Source organism: Diadema setosum, chromosome 2, assembly GCF_964275005.1.
Source record: "Diadema setosum chromosome 2, eeDiaSeto1, whole genome shotgun sequence".
NCBI classification, from domain to species: domain Eukaryota; kingdom Metazoa; phylum Echinodermata; class Echinoidea; order Diadematoida; family Diadematidae; genus Diadema; species Diadema setosum.
Window position 1 is genome coordinate 22,919,207 of NC_092686.1, and position 23,195 is coordinate 22,942,401.

Sequence of the window (23,195 nt, forward strand, 5' to 3'; positions counted from 1 at the left end):
TCAGACAGTGTGTCTTTTTTTTATGTAATCTTCAACAGAAAGAGATAAAATGAACAGATTAGTTTTTATTGTTTCCGCATAAAAACTCAGTGGAACACATTGTGTTCTGTTTGTCTGTCTGTCTGTCTGTCTGTCTCTCTCTCTCTCTCTCTCTCTCTCTCTCTCTCTCTCTCTCTTTTTTTTTGGGGGGGGGGGTTGAAGCCGCTACATGTTTACGATTAGGTCACACCGACGCACTAATATGGCATTATTTGATTGAATGACACTCTCCTTGACATTCGATCTCCTCAGAAATTTCAGTGAAGTTAGATTTTAAAATCGTTTTTAGATTTCTTTTTAGCGAAATTGCTTGGCCCTATTTCAAACTAACTGTTGTGTTGTCTGTAATTTTGTTTTGTTTCGGTGAGATGTCTGTGAAATATTATTCTGATATTGCGTCCTTACGATAGTGGAATTATGGTTATCACTTATGTACCTGCAATCCTATCATTTTTCATCTATAGCAATAAGTGTTATAATCAATATCATTATGATCGTTATTATCACGATTTTCGTTATTCATCTCTGTCATTATGTTCAAGTGTAATCATCATTTTGCAATTGTTTTCTTCATTCTTTTTTTTTTTTTCTGCCTACGCCTCCACCCCCTTTTCCCCCCTACAGGTGACGGTCGCTGTCGTCCAGGGATGTGTGCCTACGGATGCCGAAAGATCGGGTATAGAGTGGAGTGCATCTGTCCCGCAGGGTTAGATGTCGCTGCGGATGGCTACCATTGCGTAGGTAAGAAACTGTGCTCTCATCTGACGCACTTCGCACCCCTTCCTCCCCCCCCCCCCACTTCCCATTCCAAAACCGACCCTGTTTTAACTGATTGACCTAATCGGTAAAAAAAAAAAATGAAGATCAGAATGAAATAAAGAAAATCTATTATAATGAATCTGAATCGGAGGGAATTCTGAGTAAAAATTGACGTTTCTTATGCAAAAGGGCAAAATAGAACGAAGTTACTGCCCCTTACACATTCAATAGCGTATTACAAGTCACATGATATTAATGAAGAAAACCAAGTAGACAAATGAATTGTGACATTTTGAAAGTGAAAGATTCATCATAAGATTAACCACATACAATTGTAAACCGAGGAAAGTCCGTATCAGATGATATATCATCTTAGAGGCGTTGTTTGTCTTCCGTCAATAGGGTCGACGAATAAATAGTTTACTCAGAGTGTACTCAGCGAAGTGGGCCGCCTCCCTGGTTTTGTTATACATTCATCATAACTACGTTAGTGTAAGTCTGTAATGATAATGATGATAATAATAATATTGATAATAATAATAATGATAATAATAATAATAATAATAATAATAATAATAATAATAATAATAATAATAATAATGATAATAATAATAATAATAATAATGATAATAATAATAATAATAATAATAATAATAGTAATAATAATAATAATAATAATAATAATAATAATAATAATAATAATAATAATAATAATAATGATAATAAATAATGATACTAATAATAATGACGATAATAATGATGGTAATAATAATGATAATAGATGAAATAATTATAATAAGGTCTTCTTTATCCAGGGTATGTACCACCTCCCCCAATTCCACGTTGTTACATTTCACGTCGGCCACAAAAGACAAAACGACAGAGTGCACAAATTTTGACAAATCTAATGCTTGGCACTACTTTACATTGACCTCATCCAGAAATCTTAAGCTTTGTGGATGATTCTCAATCATTCTCGCATCACTGGATTATCACTGGATTTCTTTATAATCTTCACACTCTCCCAACATTCATCCTGCATCGCAAATCACACGGATGACAAATTTCTTAGCTGAACTGGGGAAACGGTACAGTACTATAGTATTATACAGCGCGCTTAATGTCGATGAGAGTTATTATGAAGCCCTGCCAGTGTTTAGAGAGCAACGGAGGGAGATTTATCAGCGATGATATTCAGCTGTTAAAATGTTCGACTGCACAGAAGGCCCTGACATTTGAAAGAACCATGTGAAACCAACACATGGACGAATAGAGAGAGAGAAAGAGAATATGAACGACTGATAGAAACAGAGGAAGAGAATGAAGGAGAGAAATATAGGCAGAGAGAGAAACAGAATGAGAGAAAGATCAAGTTCGAGAAAGCGAGAGAGAAGATAACAGAACAGAGCGGATAGGCAATGAGAGCATTGACATGGGTCGTGTCTGGTGGTTCGACGGGGTAGCTGGAGGGATCATGCTGTTGATCCAGGGGAAAGCCGCTCTAAGCAGCCCACTACATCACGAATAGTTTTCTGCTCCCAAGGAAGTTTCGATCCCGTCCTATGACCCCTATCGACATTGATCGATTGCAACACTCGCCGACATCATAATACACACATTATTAGGAGTACAAACAAGCTCACAGTAACAACATGCAAGGCGTGCCCCCAAACGGTAACAAACGCGTCGACCGAAACGGCGTGTTTCTGGTGCATTATATGATATAAAAGGCGACAAAAACTTTTTCTTTAGAAATTTGACTTTTTATGTCTGTAATCACTTTTAGTCGCAAAAAAAGGAAGAATGGTGCCGAATTAAATCAGTCAGCTATGAGTGAAGTGGTGATTTTATCTTGCCCTCAAAACTTGCGCAAGCTGAGAAGAAAAAAAATATGAAAATAGGGGTGTCGATCATAATGACAGATTAATGTCTAGACGATAGATATAATCGCGCTGCTAGGTATTATATAAAAGGCAAAAGAAATGACAGTAACAACGAGGATAATTTTGATAAAAGTAAACGCAGACATTCTATGTTTTGGTTGGAAGAATCAAATTACAAAAATTAAAACACAAAATTAATAACTAATAAATAGTCTGACATTTACATGAGACAACTTTGTTGATTTTTCATGCTGTGCAAAAATTGTCGGTTGTTTCAAAAATCGTTAAGTCGGTTATTAATTACTTTCATGCTACCTGTAATGTTTGCCTCGTGTTAATTCGCACTTTCAAAATGTCCTGAAAGCAAAACGTACTGTTTATATTATCATCCTGCTGTCATGCTCGAGAAAACAAAGATAAGTTCATTGTCTATCTTTAGCATTTTCTGGTGCTCCATAATCACACGAGAGCTACATATCTTCAATTAATTTGCAGTGAAGACGAGTATGATTAGGAGTAACTTATCATGTATCATGCTGTCTGGCACTCAATTAATATATTAAATGATGGCTCGGCACAGGACGCAGGCAATGATTTTGATGGTGCCGGTATCACATGACAATAATGTTCAGGCCGATCAAGTCTAGGCAAATATTCGGTGGGTGTTTTTTTTTTTAATCACTCCCCCTAAATCTGCCCTGTCTGAGACTTTGATTATGAGATTAGACAGTGTGGTCTATCGACATTCTTTCATCAGCAAAATATAAAACAGCACAGATCAAAGACACCCCCCCCCCCCCCGGGCATTTTGAAAGATCATCCTGGAGTGATCATCACCTCTGTATTAATGTGGACACATCTCCTTTGCTTTCAACAGCGCGAAATTGTCTTTATGGTAGCAACTGAAAATAACAAAGGGCGACAGAAGTTGTCATTGGCAGTTGACTCATTGTCTCGCAGAAAATTGTTCCTTGAAACAACGCCCTCTCAACTTAAAGTGTGCCCTCCCTTCAGAACAAGTTCTTAAATCTTACAGCGGGCGTCATACATTCTCAAAATGAAAGCATTACCATTGACTAACCAACTCATTAGAATTGAGGTACTGAATTCTAAATGCCATTTTCATTATCGTATATCGCATATTCCTGTGCCTTTTTTTATCCATTAGATATTGACGAGTGTGCAACCGGTGCAGTGCGGTGTCCAGCCGACCAGAGATGCGTCAACACGTACGGGAACTTCATGTGTCTATGCCAAGAAGGGTACATCTTCCGCTACATCAACGGCAAGATGCGATGTACAGGTGTGTACCTCACCGTTCGGTATGATGGTCGGTGTTCATGCGGGAGATAAGAGCGCAAATTGTGCGAACTCTAGAATCAGGATATGCTATGTTTTTGAAGAGTTGATGAAAAATTCGGTTTGGTGCCGTTCATCGTTCTCCTGCATGGTTTACTCTTCCTGCGCATTCTCTTCCTTATCCTCCTCTTCCTCTCCCTTCTTCCTCTTCATCCTTCTTTTGATACACTCTCTGCCTTTCTCCCCCTTTCCTACTTTCCTCCTCTCACGCTCATCTCTCTTCTCCTCCTCTTCCTCTTCTTCCTCTCCTTTATGTTTCCACTTCTTGGAGGAATTGACCAACAGAATTTCCTTAGATTAGTCATATATTTCTCTAGCACCACACGAGGCGACATCAGCACAATAGATATTACTGTAGGAAGACGCTAGAATTACCATTATAGCCAAATTTGTCATCTTAAGTTGTGATATGTAATTGCGTTGCCACGTAGTTGTTAAAAAGTTTTGACGTTGTTAGATACGATGCAAAATACACTTTGGTGCCATAATTACTCAACGCTTTTTCACATCAAACCAATTTTTTTTTTTTTTTTTAACATGACAACATTCTCATGGTGTAAAATGATGATACCAGTTCGCAAGTCGGCAGCTCCTGGCTGAGAGGAAAGGACACTGATTGTAAGCATCTAAGACAATCAACATAATACAGTTAGTTCAGCGATCAAATGCAATTCTTAGTCTTACTAATATCTTGTCTCCCCCCCCCCCGCAATATAAATGTTGAGCCATGCCTCAAGAAAGGATGGCCGTCATGATAGAGGGGATATGAATATGATATATATTTTTTATGTGTTATATCTGTATGTGTCTGTAGAGTCGGAAGACCGATGTCTAAGCCAGGGCCTCGTGTGTGACAGCAATGCGAGCTGCAAAGAGGGTACTGGAGGCGTTCCGGAGTGTGTGTGCAACGACGGTTACATGGGAAATGGAGAGGAATGCACTAGAGTCCGTAAGTTCTCCTCTTGATAAACTCTGTCCTGGGGACCGTTTCGTGAAAGTTGTCAGCCCCGACAAGATGTCAGTCTCCGACAGTTATCATATAGTAACAGTCAGTGAATAGAGCTTCACAGCCAATCAAAACCAAGGATTTTAATGAAACTGTCGAGAGACTGACAACTTGTCAGGGCCGACAACTTTCATGAAACGGTCCCCTGATGAGCGTAACAGGGAGGTTGGAAGAGAGAGAGAGAGAGAGAGCCACCTCCCTTGTGGTAAGCGCTGTTGGGGATGGAGGGAGAGTAAAACCATGGAGCTAGCTCCATGGTAAAACATCACTTTACGTGGCAGAAATGGGTGCGTCGCTGTATGGTATGAAACATGTCCCATAAAAAAAATGGTAATTTAACTCTGGCTGTCCGTCTGTTCAAGCACGGCTTATAACGGCGGCCCTCTGCATCATATGTATATATTATATATTGTACTGTGAATTAAGTCATTATTGGCCATATAAACATTTTGTATGTTATTTAACGTTTCATTTGTCTTTACATACAAAATATGACTTACTATGTAATATGTCAATAATTTTCAGAATTGTATCTGTGTAATTGAACCTGCCTTTGTTATTTTTGTTATTCTGAAAGAAAATATGAAATGCAGAAAATAAAATCTTTTCAAACATATAGCCATATTAGCTTTCAATGAAATTGATGATGGGCCCTGTCCTTTTTGAGCCTCCCGAAAGCGACCCCTCCTCACACTCACAAGTCTACCTTGTTGCCATGTCATTCATTCTGAGGTGATGCACTACAAATAGTTTGACAGGGGATCTGTTTCCATGGAGGAGCTCTGATGAATTTCGCTGATGCACTTATACAGAAGCAGATGACGAGTTATTCGTAAACCATCTCTTCGCCGCCATGCATCAGCGAAACCGCACCACCTGTCTAGTGTGTCGTGGTCTCAGGTGTGACTGGTTTGTTTCGTTTTTAGGAAACTAGACCCAAGTCATCTGTGGCCTTGAAAAAGCGACGTGGCAAAACAATCACTGTTAATGCGCGTTCTTATGAGATGCTATATGGTCTTATAATCTGAACTGATCCCTTAATGGGCTGTCATGCACTACTCATCTACCCTTTTAGTGAACCCTTAAATTCTTCTCGGTTTTTAATCTTTTTTTTTTGACTGAAAATCCATACCCGTAGCACAATTGATGATATATCGCTTTGCTCGGTTTGTCTGTATTAAGTCCATAGTGCGCGTATTATATGTATAGGTGGCAATATTGTTTTTTTTTTTTTGGTTTGCTTGCTTTTGATGAATGACAGCTCGTGCGAAAAGATTAGTATCCTTGCTGAAGTCATGGATGAATGCTTATCCAGTGTGAATATGAATGTATGTATATATATATATATATATATATATATATATATATATATATATATACATATATATATATATATATATATATATATATATATATATATATATACACACATATATATATATATATATATATATATGTATATATATTAAAAAGGTAAAGTGTGATATGTCTTCCAACTGGTTAGATTGCATCACTCGATTGTGAAAAAAAAAGTTTCGATGTAGTAACACGGTCGTGCATACATATTCTTCTCTTTTTTTCAATTCAATTCAATTCAAACTTTATTTCATTTTTCGAAAAGAACATAAACATTTCACTTTCATTGGTAACAGAGAATAAGGTTACATAATCAAAACAAAGTAAAATTGAAAAGAGAACATAATTGTGGAACCTTGGGGTAACAAATAATGTTGTAATGAAAATTGACTGAAGTGATATAGACGATATAACATTACACAAAATATCGAAAATGGAGGGACCTACTAAAAAGGCAATGCTTGTAGAATGTGGGCCCCTCAGGTACAGAATGTCAATAGAAAACGAACTGATGTAAAAAGGGGAAAAAAGATCGGGAATAAAGTCAGATTAAAAAAAAAAAGGTCTGGAAGCCCAATAAGAAGACAGAGTAACGGACAGACACACATACACAGGCGAATGAACATTGAACGAGACTGAGACGACAAAACTTATGAAAGGGGACTTCGATACAAGACAGAACGAGACATGGTTGACATAATAGGAAGACAATACAGCGGACAGAAAGGAAAAACAGATCCAGCGATCCTCGACAGAACTATGTCGAAAAAATATTGGGATGCGAGGAAGGGATACATAAATATGGAGAAATAGAGAGAAATAGATGCGGAGGTACTACAAGTAGAATTGAATCTACTCAGTAAGAGTCTCAGGACAACAGGGACGAGAAAATATGTGAGAGTATATTATTGGTAATCAAAATTCTTCGGAAAAAATTAAAATGAGCCATCAGAATGATTCACTTCTGTAGGAACATAACATTGCAATAGAAACGACTTTAATCTCCTTTTAAATGAAAATATAGAAGGTGAATTTCTTATGTCATTATTCAGAAAATTCCAATACGTTGGGCCAGTATAAATAACTGTGTTCTTAGCAAGAATCGTTCGTAAGAGAGGTAAGTGAAATTCATTGGAACGACGAGTGGGATAGTCATGGAATGATTGATTTCTTTGAAACATAGAATCGAAAATGGAGGGGAGTTAGTTGTTGCTGTACGTATACATAAATTGTCCCAAATTAAATAAATGCAAATCTTTAATTTTCAGCAGCTTATTTGCGGCAAATAACATATTTGAGTGGGAGGGTATGAAAGGATAACTGATGACACGGAGAGCTTTCTTTTGTAGAAGGAACACTCTATCCAGTAGGTTCTGGTGAGTGTTGCCCCAAACTAAAACACCATAATTAAGATATGGCATTGTGTTCGTTTAGTGTCAGCTTTAATGCCAAAGTTAAAGTGACCATTCCGTAGTAGATACACGTGCACAGCTGTGATCCCCTTTAGGTCGGATGGATGAATTATCTCTCCTGGAAGTAGGATGAATATGACCTTCATGTTCAACCCGCGTTCTTGATTTACTTTTGTTATATGTAATAATGAAAAAAACAAAAACAAAAACGAATGAAGGAGAAGGAGGAAACGAGCTAAATGTGGTTTGATGGCGTGCTGCCCTGTGGGCGTGGCTCCATCTCCCTAGGAATCTGACAAGGGGCAAGGGAGTACGAGAGGGAGAGGAGAGCCATTTCGGAAGTAGGCTTGCTGCTGGTCAAGTTATTCGCGCTGTGAATCGGCTACGTATACCTATAATTATATACGGACCTCCGATGTCAGGCGTAAAGTTGATACCATTTTTCCACTTCTGATGCTGGGGATACAATTCTATTGTCCATGTCTTCAATTATCCAACCTGATCTTATGAAATGTGTTCAAGGCTGCTTGAATTCCTCCCATCTCCTTCCCCGTTTCCCATCCCTGCCAAAAGAGGAAAAATGGAACACTGGGTTTCGTCATACAGTTCTTTTGTTTACTTCCAATGTATTTAAGATGGAAATATTGTATACGTTCATTATTTAAAACTGTAATATAGGGCCAACGTGAATATACGATTATGTGAGCTTCAGAAAAGCAAAGGAAAAAAAAAGGAAAACAAAGTTTTGTTTTGTTGATTGGTCGGTCGTTTTTGTACCGTGCTAAATATTAAGGATATCATAAAGCGAAAGACTTTAATAACATTGATAATATGGATCCTCAAGATAAGTAACATTTCAAAAAGAACAAACATTTCAAGGTTCATGACAATTTACCACTTACATCGATTGGCAGCTTCTGTATGTCTCTTCTTCTATGAGAGCAACATTCTAATGGGACTACTTTTGTCTATTTTTTTTTTTTGGTTCACTTGTTTATTACCGAAGAGTCAGATTGAAAAACACGAGATTTCTTGTCAAACAGCCTTTCTTATGCCTACCCCAGTTTCGAGTATTCTTTGGTTAACGTTTGTGAAGACATGTTCAACAGCCACTGTCTGCCTTAACTCTTGTTCGTTGTTGTAGTTGTTTTGTTGTCAACCAGTTATTCTATCTATTATTAGATTCCTCTCCCCCTGTTTCTGTATCGCTCTCCTGACATTTCAATACCACATGTTCGTGTAAATGGGGCACCTGACTCGCTGGCACGGACAGATCTCTTATTTTGGCCATATACACCTTGTGTGCCTCCGTTGGTCACGCTGTTCTAGGGATTTGGTGCAGATCCAATCGCATTAGTAACAAGAATTAGAACAAGTAAGTAACAAGAACAACAAGAACACTATACCAACAGCAACAACAACGACACCAACCAAGATACCCTTAACCAAGATAATCCAAGCGAACGTTTTGTAATTTAGCAATTAATTCTTCACATCCGCCTCACGTTTTCAGGACATAATATTGAGCTTTCTCTCGTTTTAACAATCACGCGGACGCCGGCGCCCAGTCACTGTATCATAGTTTCTGTCAGGATTTGTTTTTCAGCGGTGAAGCGGTAGCTAAGTGCGTGAGATTTAACGATATCAGAGGTCACAGCCAAATTAACTTTACGCGCTCAATTCGCAGTTGGGAACCTCGAGAAGTGAGTATCATTTTCTCATGAATATGCATTCCCATAAATGAAGGCCGCTACTGGGAACAACATGATTGAAAGAAACGGAAAAGAATTTACTTGTTCCACATTTTTTTTAACGTGTTTCACCTCAAAAATTGGCAAGCACATTTTGCTATTGCTTTGACGTGCTCACAAGTGCCAACACTGTACTAGAAGTCTCTTGTCATCAGAAAAGAAATCTAATTGTCTATGCATGGGCGATCTCGCTATGAACCACTTCATTTCAAGATGTCTAGGAGATGTAGAGACCAGTAAACGAAAGGACTGATGGACAGAAATTAACAAGAGAGAAATTACACAATGCTAAACTAGCTGGGCAGTTGTGTATGTTCATGGATAGATTGATTGGTTAAGATATAGACAGGTAGATATAAAGAAAGATTAATAGGTAGAAAGATAGATACATACATGTATAAACACACAAAAAAATACAAATAGATATACATAAAATCATGCATATGCATTATTATACGTATAGATGAGTACATACATACATACATACATACATACACACATACATACATACATACATACATACATACATACATACATACAAATATACCGTGATGGTTGTGATGTACATACATAGGCCCTGCATTCGTACGAATAAACTTGTGAACAAAGACAGAAAGAGGGAGGAAGATGAAAAATGAAGTGGAATTCTCGTATTACCTATTTTGGTCGTTTCCATGATGATAAGACTTCCTTGCATTAAAAGAAGAAAGTCATTGAAAAAAAAAAAAGGATCACTTGGGAGCCACTGCAAGATAGATGGGATGGCGTGTCCTCTGAGAGTTTTTACTATATCCTTCAGGATGATGACAATTTTTTTTTCTTTGCAAGAAAGATGAGGGAAATTAGGTTGTAGATGACAGCGTATGCGATCATCCTAATTTCATTCTGTTTTTTTTTTTCTTTCTCTTTCCAAAGGGAAGACTTATTTTCAAGGAAGCATTGCTATTCACATCCCCGTCTCATTTATTGTCAAAACTCAAGTTGACTTCCATTTTGCAGAAGGGAGCTAGTTCTCGGGGACTGTTGCTAGAATATGGAAATGGATATGACAAAGCAACGATATAGAGGCACATTCAGCATCCCAACTTCCAATGTTTGAAGTTTCATCTCATTCTCGTGGACCCGTGACTTGGCACCTGTTCACTTGATTTTGGCGTCTTGACTGTATAGGCTGAGCTTCTCTTTCTTTATTTTTTTAAAAATACCTGTAGGTCTTCAACTATATAAATTGTTCCACAATCGGCCGATTGAGAGTGAAGTTCTTACTGTCTACCACTGTAACCCCCCCCCCCCCCGTCAGTATATTTGTATGTATGAACATAAACGCTGTGTTGACACGAATTTTCACCCGAGGCCCCCGAGCCCAATGATGGGCTTTCGTATCTACATGAGTTGAAAAGCCCTTTCATGTCATTTTCTTGTCGTATTTATTAATTGTTTCCCATTTCTTATAATGCTTTTAAGCTGAAAACAAAATCTCTGAAGCAGCGCAGATTATTTGAGGCCTATGACAAAATGCTATGATCTTTAAATGACAAATTGGAGACAATTTATCATTGTTTTGGAGTTGCGATTATCCAATAAGAGTCGCCTTCTTCCGCAAACGATTTCTTGCTCTTAGAAAAATAATAATGATGATAAAGATTTGCATTTATATCGCGCATAATAGTCCAGAAGACTCTCAGTGTGCCTAGATAACAAGGTATTCTAAATTTAAGAAAAAATACGTTTTTGAAGAGTTTTTAAGGTGCTAAGTGCCTGCTTCATCCCAAAGTTTATTTGGAACTTGGGCATAACTTTCGGCAGTTAACGTCAACAAATTCCTGAGAATTGTCAAGGAATAATTACTGCCCTCATAATAACCGTGGAGATCGGAGCAGTTCAGATGCGACTGTCAAGACTAATACCGCCATTTTGAAGTGATTCTCTTGTGAGTCAGTTTAATTGCCCCGCGGCCATGCGTGGTGCAAATTGCCTCCGCACCCACGAACTCCGGAGTCCGTGATTCTGACAGATTCATGGACCCTTCGAGCTTCCCTAAGTACTCGGCGTCACTTTCTAGAGTTCACCGTCGGTGAACTACAAAGTGTCTCACAGGCTCGACTCGGGAAGTTCTACCGATTTCCCAACTCACTGTTTCTCTCTAATTTTCTCGGTACGCCTTTGCCCAATGAGATTTGATTCTCTCATTCGTCACCCCCCCCCCAAAAAAAAAAAAAGAAGAAGAAGAAGAAGGAGGAGAAGAAGAAGAAGAAGAAGAAGAAAGAGAAGTGGATGAAACGAAGAAAGGGAAGGAGAGAGAGAGAGAAAAAAAAAACAAGGGGGGAGGAAGGGGAAAAGTAATCCTTCGGGACAGAAGCCCTGTAAAATGCAAAACATTTTCAAGTCATTTCCTAAGTCCATCCCAGTTTATGTTTGATGCTGATGCTTATGTTGATTGATTGATTGTTTGTTTGTTTGTTTGTTTGTTTGTTTGTTTTGTTCATTTCCATCTGAGAAGATGGCTGGATAGCCCATATTCAGCTACGCTAAGCTGGTCTTCCGTGGGGTCAAGTTGGATGTGAGTTGGGACCACTTCACCGGGTTGAACACCCTGCTCTTTGCGATGAATGAAGCGGGATTTTTTACGTGCATGAGTTGTGACTCTCTCATACACGGGACCTGCATTTTATGTCCTATCCGATTGATTAAATGATTGATTTGTTATTAGTGTTTGAGTGTGTGCGTGTGTGCAGGTTGGGGGCTTGATTTTTTTTTTGAAAATGTGAACTGTAGTTTCCTTTTTTGCAGTGAGTACAATTACTAGTAGCCATGATGTTGATATACTGTAGTTGTTTTGAATTGGATTTGGGATTTGGGGATTTCAAGATGAATTTTATTTCTCGCATCGTTTTGCATCCGCTAAATTACTATTTTTTTCCGACGCCATCCTAATTCGAAGTTTCTTACTTCCCCCACTCTCTCGTCGTGGTCTCAGAAATAAAGGACTGCAATTCGAACCCGTGTTACTACCTCTCGGTCTGCTCGCCTTTAGACCTCGACCTGAGAACCATGCCCGTACCAGAGGACAGGATAGTGAAGATGTACCAGTGTGCGCCGTGCCCAAGGGGCTACAGCGGAGACGGAGAGACTTGCCAAGGTGAGTCGGGGCAAAGTCAGGTTTGTTGGTCAGTCGAAAGAGTAATAAAAAAGTAACAAATTGTAACTGGTTAAAAAAAGGGGGACAGAGAAAAAATGGAGGAGTAACACTGTTTTAGGGCCAGACTATTAAAGATATGAAAATGTTCATAAGGACATGGCTTTGGGATTGTTGATTTATTACTGGGTTGTTTTGTCGTGGATAAGAACTCCGTGTCCTTGAATTGACGAGAAAGGTGAGAATTATTGTAGAGTAACAGTTTGCAAGTGAATTATGTTTTAGTCCTCCTAGAATGTTAATAAATCACCTTTGACGTGTTTTTCTCCTCTAAACAACCTATTCAAATGCGTAGCTTTTGCTGCAATTATCGTTGTGCAGTGCATGGTACTGATAGGTCACTCCCATGAGTCGCCACCTGCTTTGAAGCATAGATGATTTTAATCCTTAAAAAGAAAAGTGGATACAATTTCACTCTTCACGACAAAGGGGGGGGGGGGGTAGAAGGAGGCACCCCTCGAGTCTTGGAAAATGAACGGATGCACATCGACGAAGTGTCAATATATTTGTAATGGTACAGTAGCAAAAAAACAAAAAAAAAACAAAAAAAAAACAATACTAAAGAGGGAATGTTTACTGTGTATGGTTCAACACGCGTTGGAACCAACCTGCGTACTTCCGTCACCTATATTCAGTCTTTGTTGTGTGGGAGGTGTGATGACTATCGCTTAATTGACACTTCATGGACCATTAATTTGTCATCAGAGGCACCGTGACCACTTTATGTCAATCCATGTCATGGAGTTGTGATGTCAAGAGGCTCCGACATCCAAGTCACGTACCTTTTTTATGTATTATATCATCTAGTCCGAAGGACAGAGATTTTTTTTTTTTCGTTGTCGATCAAAATGCTCGAAAGTAATGTCTGATTACTCTTCAAAGTCTTGCCAAAAAGAGTTGCAGCGGGGCTTAACAGTCTTTCGTTCATTTTCATTCATGGTAAAGATACTAAATTGAAGGATTTCGCTTTATAATCCTCAACACGACAATTATCTTGAAATACGTCGTCTCGCACCGATTAAAATCAACGTTTGTGTCAACGTTTGTATCGCATCAGTGGGCTTTGATGAATCCTAGAATAAAATGTTTGGTTCATAAGATGTGCCAAAATGTTTACGTCCAAGAGGGGATAATAGTGCTAGGGGCATCAGGCTGCGTAAAGCGAGCTCCATTAGGATAAAATATAAAAATTGAAAATGGTGTGACATGTTTGACATTGCACATGGTAACGTTGAAGAGGGCTGGAAGACCGACAAAAGCCAAGGTTTGTTGAAGTCTTTTCTGTCAGTTCAAGGAAGAAGAATCCGCAGTCTCCCCTCCAGTCTAGGTCACTTTACATGGTTTAGAAATATTAAATTCCTTTTCCCCCAAGCCAGAGTTTACAGACAAAGGACGTTCTCAGCGCTTACATTTCAAAAAAAAAAAATTCCTCGAAATACATACAACCTGCAAACATGGCAAATGAGTATATGGACGAACTAGTTCTGATAGTCTATTTAGCTATCCAAATAAGATAGACTCTTTAGTCCTTCAACACTTTGTTTGTGTTTGATGTTGAGCTACTGTTACAAAAATGATTACTTTTGTATTGTTTGAAAACGATTTTTAACTGACATCACACCATATTTTGTCAATTTTTTTTTTCTCTTTCTGAGTGACCTCTCAACTTTACGCGAAGAAATATTTCACTCTTACAATCATAATATTCCTCTGCCCCATCTTTTCCTTTGGAAGGTAAAGGACTTGACACCTTGATGTATTATATGTAAAAGTTCGATAATAGCTACCTCTATCATCTGTAATATGTAATCTTGCAAAGTAACTGAACAGACCTTTTTTTTTTCCTAGAATGAAGCTCATGAACTTTCCATAAACCTCCTGAATCACATATCCAAACAATCCTTTAACGAAAAGTGATCGGCGCAACAAACACAATCATTTCAGCGGCCTGACCGACTAAGGGACGACCCGGCATGTAAGGAGATATGAAGCCTAAACACCGCGGACATGGATTAAGATGACACGAGCGAATTATCCCGAGATGGAAGATGAGCTTTAGCAAAGGACAACGGGGGGATCAAGGGTCGGAAGAAACGGAAATCCGCTGAGAGAGAAGCGAGAAGGACGACATCACGATTGTGGTGAAAGAGTCAAGTGTGGATTAAGAAAAAAAAAGAGTGACTTTTCTTCTCTTTCTTTTTTTCTAGGACTGTTCTCTTTGTACCCCAAATCTTCAAACCTCCGGGGAGTGGACAAGGGAGGATGGGGTATAGTGGTCACAAGTCAATTGTGACTCAGGTTTTGTAGAGATTTCGTGTGAATTTAATGTGACAGGTGGATGTTTGTGCCAATTGGGGGGGGGGGGGGGGGAAGACACATTACTCGAGGTTTTATTTCTGTTTCATCTCTGTCCTTTTCCTCTGTCTTCCTCGATAGATATCGACGAGTGCGCCGAGGGCACGTCGCTCTGTTCCCCGGATGCTGACTGCACCAACACTCAGGGCTCCTACCGCTGCGTGTGCAGGGAGGGTTTTACCGGCAACGGGTTTATCTGCGACGCCCTAGGTAAGAAATTTCACAACACAATTTCAGCAAGTATGTCGGTGTGTCAGCAAGTATGTTGGCTATCAAAAACAAAAACAAAAACATTGCCATCCTTGTCTGTCTTTCATGGCACATCATTATCACTTACTATTTCCCTAATACGGGAGTAATAAACATCATGGTCTTAAAATCAGTCATAATGTGTTTGATTTTGTTTTTGTTTAGGTGAGCTCCGTACTCCATGAATCATTTGAATTTTTATGTCCTCTCAATCCCCCCCCCCTCAAGTTGACAGTTTGAATTGAAAGAAAAGAGTCATACCAGTAATCGGCTATACTCTAATAATAGGGCATGTATGTAGCATGTGACGTCACGCGTGTCTCCCCACGGTTTAACCCATGCCAGAACCAGTAATATTTGCACTGGAATCTTTTTCCCAGCAGTAAAAAGTCGTAAGACATTATATTTACAAAATCCAGCCCAACGAGCCTGCACCCTGTCGAGATGCGCTCTTCACCACCCCACCCCGTTGCCATGGAGATCCCCTGTCGTGGTGGAGAACTAGATCACTTTCCTTCCTGAATGAAGATATCTCAATGACAGGATCGTCATGTCATGCCATGATGCAATTATGTCCATGCCCGTCGTCGTTAATAAGAAATGACCGCCAAAGTTGTCACTAGGAATATTTTCGAAGAAATACTTGTCTCACTTATAGCCTGCTTAAAGGGATGGTATAGTTTTGGATGAAATGTGGGATTAGTTTTTAGCTTTCTGTGAAATAATTATAACTCATCTATGAAATATCAAAGAGCATTCAATTCTAAGAGGTATTTATTTTGATGAAAATCAGTATTGAAATGGCTGAGATATCCAAAAACAAAGTAAAGCAAAGTGTTCCTAATAAAAGGCGAGTCCCACCTTTTATTACGACCGCTTTTTTTTTTGATATCTCAGCCATTTCGAAACCGTTTTTCATCAAATAAACTTTGAATTCTTCTAAGAATTGTATGCTCTTACGTATTTCATACGAGGTTTCTTATCATTTCACCAAAAAAAGTTGGAAACCTGGAGCCCATCTCAACCAAAACTATACCATCCTTTGTGAATGTTTCCTAATTCACATTGAGGTACCGAGACATATTGCGATGCTCTGTCTATGCTCTGTCTATTTTTGTCTGTTAAAGGAAACTCTTTTATATTCTAGTGATCATGGTGACGGCATTGATAAGGAAGAATGTGTTATCATCTTCTTGAAGACTGGGTGACCCCATGGAGTTCCCTTTTTTTTTTGCGACGCAATTAGATTCTACGACAATTTTATCGTAGCCACATCTGAACTAAAGATTTTGTCCTGTATATGTGCATGGGATTTGTGAATGATCAGACAGACAACAGTATTTTTTTTTTCTTTTTTGACACTTAGCTCCATCTGTACCGGTGCCAACGATGCAAAACCGCGTATGCGAAATCAAAACATTTGGTCATGTGATTTTTCGTCTTTTTGTGTTGGTTCATTCTATTTTGGGGGTTACTGCCTCTTCTTGATAGGAGGAGGAGGAAAAGTCTTCGTCTCCTCTTGCTTCCGTCAAACTCGCAGCGACCTTTTTGTTGCGACCGTTTGAATTTGGACCATAATGGGAATGTAGAAATAGAATGCGCACGTGATACATGGTTGACATTGCTGCGGAAATGGCTGCCAATTTAATGTCTTTAGCACACGCTTGATTGCTGCTACTATTGGCGATTTGTCTGACATGGAAAGCATAGGGAATTTGGTGATGTCATCATTGAATTATGATTTCATTTCGTCTGTATCTGATCCTGAATAAATGACCACCAAAAATGCAGACCAGGAAAATATAAGATGTTTGATATTTTCAACGAAATCATGAAAATGGCATGCATGCCGAATCAGGTGAAATTTCCATGGTATTCAAAAAAGTTTATAGCAGTTAACTAAACTAAAGTAACTACCGGTAACTAAAATGGCAGTATAGTCAGATAGTCATGTAGAGCAATACTTGAATTACATCAATTTAAAGCCGAATTGTAGAGTGAGATTAACTCATAGCTTACCGGGAATGACGTGTGTCATGTATGTTATATTTAGTAGAAAGTGCCATGTCTAGGAGGCATAGGCTTAAATGGAAAAGATAACCAAGAGATGCACGGGGGGGGGGGGGGGGGGAGGAGGAGGAGGTCTCACAGCATGGGTGTGTCGGAGTGAGAAAGGATGTATAGAATGACTGGATGTGTCTAAATAGTTTCTCAACGGGAGAGGGGGAAAAAACGGGATTTGTAATTTTGTCGTTTCATCCTTAGAGACGTTTAGAGGCGTGACTCAGTGTCCAGTGGACTCGAGTTTATCAATGCCCAGGTAGAAAGGTATGGCTCTCATTTTAATCACGTTTTGGTTGAGAACTCGTGAATGTGAACTTGACGTTCTATTCAGCAGTAGTTAGAGACTGTCCCTCTCCTTAAATGTGCGATATTATTTGGAAAGGGCATTGGTGAGGAGCAAGGGGTGAGGGGAATGCTTGCATGGGGATAAAGCTGAGCGCGTGGATGGATCCCAGCAGCACGCGTCGCGGTGACGTAGCCCGGCAAAGATAATGTTATATATTACCCATAAGGTTCTGTCCGTTCAAAAACAAAAGGAGAAAAAAAAAGAAGGAAACCCTCATTTCTGACTGCACTCTTCTGCCCTGAGATTCTGACCTCAAATATTTATAGTTCCTTTCTGGAAATAGATCCTCTCTATCCATTGTGATCGATAACGCAGACGCTTCGCAGTCTCCCAGAATTAAAAGTCTGCATTCATTCATACATTAGCTTTCTTTTTCACAATGATCACTGTGCCATTCCGTACGTACCGAAGGAAGAAAAAAAAATATTACATGTGTGTCGTCTGTGAATGCGTTCGTAAGGATCGGAGAATGTGCGCGTGACTAAGCGCATCTCCGTCAACGGGTGCAAAAGCAATAATTGATAGTGCATCCCGCTCGCTGGCGGTGTGGATGCACATCAACGCGAATCCAGCGACGGGCCACCGCGTGGGATCACACTCGCGATTGGAGATGACAGATAAAGGAGATGGAAATGGATGGGACGTTTGAATAAGGGAAGGGACATTTGAATAAAGGAAGGGGACCGAATAGGAAGGGGGGAGAAGATGTAGTCCTTGGCAGTCTTTTAATGGTATAAAGTGCCCGAGGGGATCGCGGTCGAAATGAACATGTACTTCAGCAGCAGTGACACAACTTCCTGGCCGGAAAACTTGCGGTTTTTGTACAGTCGGAAGTCATGAGCGGGAAATGCCTCCTGAGTGGTCCTTTGTTGTTTTCTTTTCCTTCCCGACGCAGGATCGAGATGCCAAAATTATCTTTCCCAAAAAAACATTCAAGACGTCCATTATGAATGGGGGAGCTCTCCCAACATGAACTGCACAAGAAGAGAAAGGCGTACTGCTTGATAGCCCCAAAACAAGACTGATGTTGTCCAGATTGATTTTGAAGAACGATGATCTTTGAAGTAGCGATTCAAGTAGTTACAGACCCCCTCTAACCCTCTTCAGAAGAAACGAAAAAAAAAATGCTTCTTGATCACGGCTTGATCCGCTGTATGCACGCATGCGTACTACTTGGCGTCCTCCAGCTAATTCGCTCCTCAAATCTTTTCATCTCACCCCCGACACAATGTCACTCTCTGATGAATTTCTTTCTTTTCTCTCTGCATAGTTTGGGGCTCACCACATTTTTCATCATGGTGATGATGCCAGAAGTGCTCCGTGATCGTTGGGTCACACTCACTCAACGGTGACTAACCATGGCTATAATCGACAACTGCACTCTGAGACATGCAAAGGGGGGAATAAAACTCATGTCAGAATGTTTACCACCAACATAATTGTAACCATGGAAACAAAGAGACAAGTGACATGCCATCGTGCTATGACAGTCAGTTATTTAGGGTTTTTTCCGCTTGGCGGTAAGTTGACAATCACACAATGGTACCATCGCATCATTGTTTTCCTTGCGTGTATGTACATTTTATTTTCAGTAGATTATTATTAGGTCCTAAAACGAAACAAAAAGCGAAAACGACACTTTGCAATTAGTTACTTTTGCATTTCAAGAATCTCCGGCCTGAGGTATCCAAATCATTTCGTTCGGTCAAACTTCCAATTTCACAGGAAATGATCTTTCAATGATGATGAGACGCTAAAACTGGGGCTCAGAGTGTTTATTTATGTCATATAATATACGTTGTGGTGTGTTTAAAAAAAAAGTGAAACACTGGAGGATTTAAGGTCAAATGAGCAATATCGGTCGAGTATCGTCCTTGACCAGCCTATAGCACGTGCTTAAGCTGAATTCAGTCCGCGCTGGAGATGACTTCAGGTGGCGTGCCCATTAATTAGCAATCACTGTCAGCCACTAGTCTCCCCCCTCACCTGTCCCATCTGTTCATCCCAGACACACAACTGTTCCCTAGTGGAGACGTGATCAAATCTACGTCCCCTCTCACTGTCTACCTCCTTCTCCCTCCATCTCCCCTTCTCTCTCCCTATCTTTCTACTTCTCTCTCATCTCTCTTCCCCCTCCCCCTTTCTCTCTAGCTATATATTAACTGTTATCAGTTTGTCTTGTTGCTCCGCGACCTCAGCAATTGCAGACAATCACGGCACCAGCAGGAGGGTATATATTCATAGATGACGAAAAATGTTGCATTCTTGTAACTACACGTGCCTAAAAGAGGTTGGAAGTTAGTGATATCTTTATCAGAAACCTGGTGTCCTGATCGACTTTAACTCAATATAATTTACTCTGGAATATGCCACGCCTACACCCCAAACCGGCCCATCACACACCTTTTCCCCCATGGTCGCGTATTGCAGGCTTTTTAATGAAAGATGTTCCGTCAGAAATACAATCTCTCCGGCAAGACTCAGTTCTTACGTTTTACCAACCCCAGACAAGTTCCGCGTACAAAGTTTGACCAATTCCGTTCACTGTGATCATGTGCATTCTTGGCTAAATCGCTAAATTGAGGAAGTGATTTCGACACATTCCTTCACGCTATATTTGTTTCCATAGTATTCCCTTCAACTTAAATTTTCTAGTTGTCAATCCTGATACTTTTTCACGGTTTATCATTTTTTAACCATTGCCGACTGATCACTTCGATCCCTACGATCCCTTCATATAATATTGTTTTGTAAATATTGCTCATATCACGGATACTGTCGACGCTTCAACCACCTCTCTCTGCATGGCTGTCTGTCCATTTTTCACCCGAATTAATTGCCTGTAATTCATTAAGACGATTTTGCCTGCCGATGAAGAAGGGGATTAATTCAAATACTGAAATGATTTTCTGTAGTCTTTACGCATGTACGTATATATATATATTTTTAATTTATGAATCTGTATTACCGTAACACTGATAATGACTGAAATATAATACAGTTGAAATGGGATAATACAACGTCAGTTTTATCGATTTAGAGTTATGCATCGTGTAGACTAGTATTGTAATACCAACCACCAAGTACAGTCAACATTTTGAATCAGACGTACTCAACGATCAATAATCTGCAATGACATATTAGACTTGAAAAATTCGAATAGGGCAACGAGTGAAAAGAACACGGATTAACAATGGAATTTCGTTTGCCCAAGGGTTGTGATCATTTCGTCTATTCGGAAAGGAGCAAAAATAGGATTGATTATCTTGTGAATACACATCTGTTAACATTGTAACTATAGTTCTCTGTTGTTTTATTCAATGTGTATTCAAGTTTCAGATAGGGCCTATGTCTATGAACTGGAGATCGCAAAACTATATTGTGATGTAATAAGAAATCACAAGTACTTCAGAAACGAGGTTGCAATCTGTAGGCTTAAAAAAAATAGTGGTCACTGTGTTAGTGTACCTTTTTAAAAAGACTTATATGTCGACGGTACGGCCGGGGACAAATGGGTGAACATACTATTGAAGACATTGGATAGTGACAGATGCCTGTTTGGCACGTACGCAAGTGGATGTTCGGTCATTTTACATTCGTGAACAAATATAACTGACGTGAAGAGGAGATTGTTGCTAAAAATAATCGTCCATGAAATAGAAATGCCGAGTGAAGTGAGTAATATTAGGGAGATCGGGGGTAAGAGCATGGGAAAGATGCGACGTCTGGCCCTGGCAAAGAGGAAGTTTGAATTACATCATAATAAACACACACACACACACACACACACACACACATACACACAGAAAACGCGACGCCGGATATTCTTGTATAAAATGCGTGCGTGTGTGTTTGTAGTTGTTTTCTTTTGTGGTGCTTGACGCTGGTGCAGAATGTGATGAAAAAGAGGATATATCTGCTTTGGACGCTGATTTTTGGATCTAGGTCATCAAACAACGTGCTGGTTGAAGACGTGGTGATGCTAGCTGTAGACTATTAAGCTCTGGTGTGTAGGTTTCGTGAAATCGACATAGTGGTGCAATGAAGCTATTTCTTGTACAAATTATCTTCTTTTTTTGTCATTACTGCAAAACAATAATGAGATGAACCCACTTGCAAGAACTATCCTCATTAATGTTGTCATTATTCAGCTAGAACACTCTTCCATTATTTTTACCCCAGCATCGCTAGATACATAATTGATACATCTGGGTCAGGTGCGACATTGTGGATAAAGCCACAACCATCGCCCAAAGATGTTTTAACCCGGGAGGATTCGAACCCATAACCTTCTGAGCAAGAGACCGGAACCTAAAACCTCTCCCTGCTCCACCTTGCTATACGGTGCTCGCTATAGTGTTGTTTTCTGTCTCTCTTATCGAACAGGTTGTACCCTTCCCGGTTACCTCAGCAACGGGATCTACCTCCCTCCGCCGAGCTCGTCCGAGTACGAGGACGGGGACACCATCACCTTCCAGTGCAACATCGGATACAGGCTGCAAGGAGCTGTCCTCAGTCGGTGCGTGAGGGGGATGTGGACCGCCGCCATGCCCCAGTGTATCGGTAAGCAAGCTTCCCCTTAAATGGAACACCAGTCGATCAGACCGGAACTTGTTTGTTTGTTTTTTTCTTTAATTCCCTTTCTTCTAAAGATTTACGATATACCTTCCAAAATGCATCTATGAATCATTGATGAATTTTTGTCATAATACACCACTTCCTGTTTCAAAACACACACACACACATTTGAGAGATTTTTCCCTTGTTTAGTGAGGTTATTTCGAAAGAAGCCTTAAGGGAAACATCTGGTAAAGCATGAATGACGTGGACACCATCGACATATTAATATCAGAGTGAAAGACATTCAATGTCACGTTCCATGCCCAGCTCAAAAAGTTCGAAAAGAAACCTGATCTTATGATTACACATATTACTGTCCCTTATCATCCATTCAACATGACGTGAATTCATCCAGTATGTTTACACGGGGAGACGTTTTTCCTTAACTTATTAAGATGTTCCATGAATTGTGTTTTCACTTTCTGGATTTTTTTCTCTATGTCTTCAAAACAGATGAGGTGACTTCCCTTCATGCCGAATAGAATTGAATTATTTTCGTATGTTTAAGGTTGCTATATTCAGATGAACGTACATCACGGTATGACATTTCAAGCGAGTTTTTGTATACTGACAGTGGTGATCTGTAACTTTTGTGTCAAATTCATTTTTAGTTCCCTGTAAGCTGTTTCTACGTGGTGCCTTCTATGTAATTTCTTTAGTTCAAGAACCTTAACTTAGTGATTAGGTCTTCTCACTCCTATGAGAGGGTTATGTTTTGGGACACCCACCATCGCTGAAATAAAATTAGTGCTGCTAATTGCCAGTGCAAACCTACACGAATCACCTCGACACCATTGCTT

The 23,195-nt window shown here is 39.7% G+C and overlaps 1 protein-coding gene across 1 annotated transcript in view; it reads left to right on the forward strand.

The window, feature by feature from the left end:
• LOC140243342 (uncharacterized) overlaps positions 1 to 23,195 on the forward strand; it is a 94,879-nt gene that overhangs the window by 45,409 nt on the left and 26,275 nt on the right. Inside the window, exons 7-12 of the mRNA XM_072323020.1 lie at positions 664 to 780; positions 3,850 to 3,984; positions 4,855 to 4,989; positions 12,543 to 12,704; positions 15,198 to 15,326; positions 22,162 to 22,338. Coding sequence (XP_072179121.1) covers positions 664 to 780; positions 3,850 to 3,984; positions 4,855 to 4,989; positions 12,543 to 12,704; positions 15,198 to 15,326; positions 22,162 to 22,338 — 855 coding nt within the window. The remainder of the gene's footprint in view (positions 1 to 663; positions 781 to 3,849; positions 3,985 to 4,854; positions 4,990 to 12,542; positions 12,705 to 15,197; positions 15,327 to 22,161; positions 22,339 to 23,195) is intronic.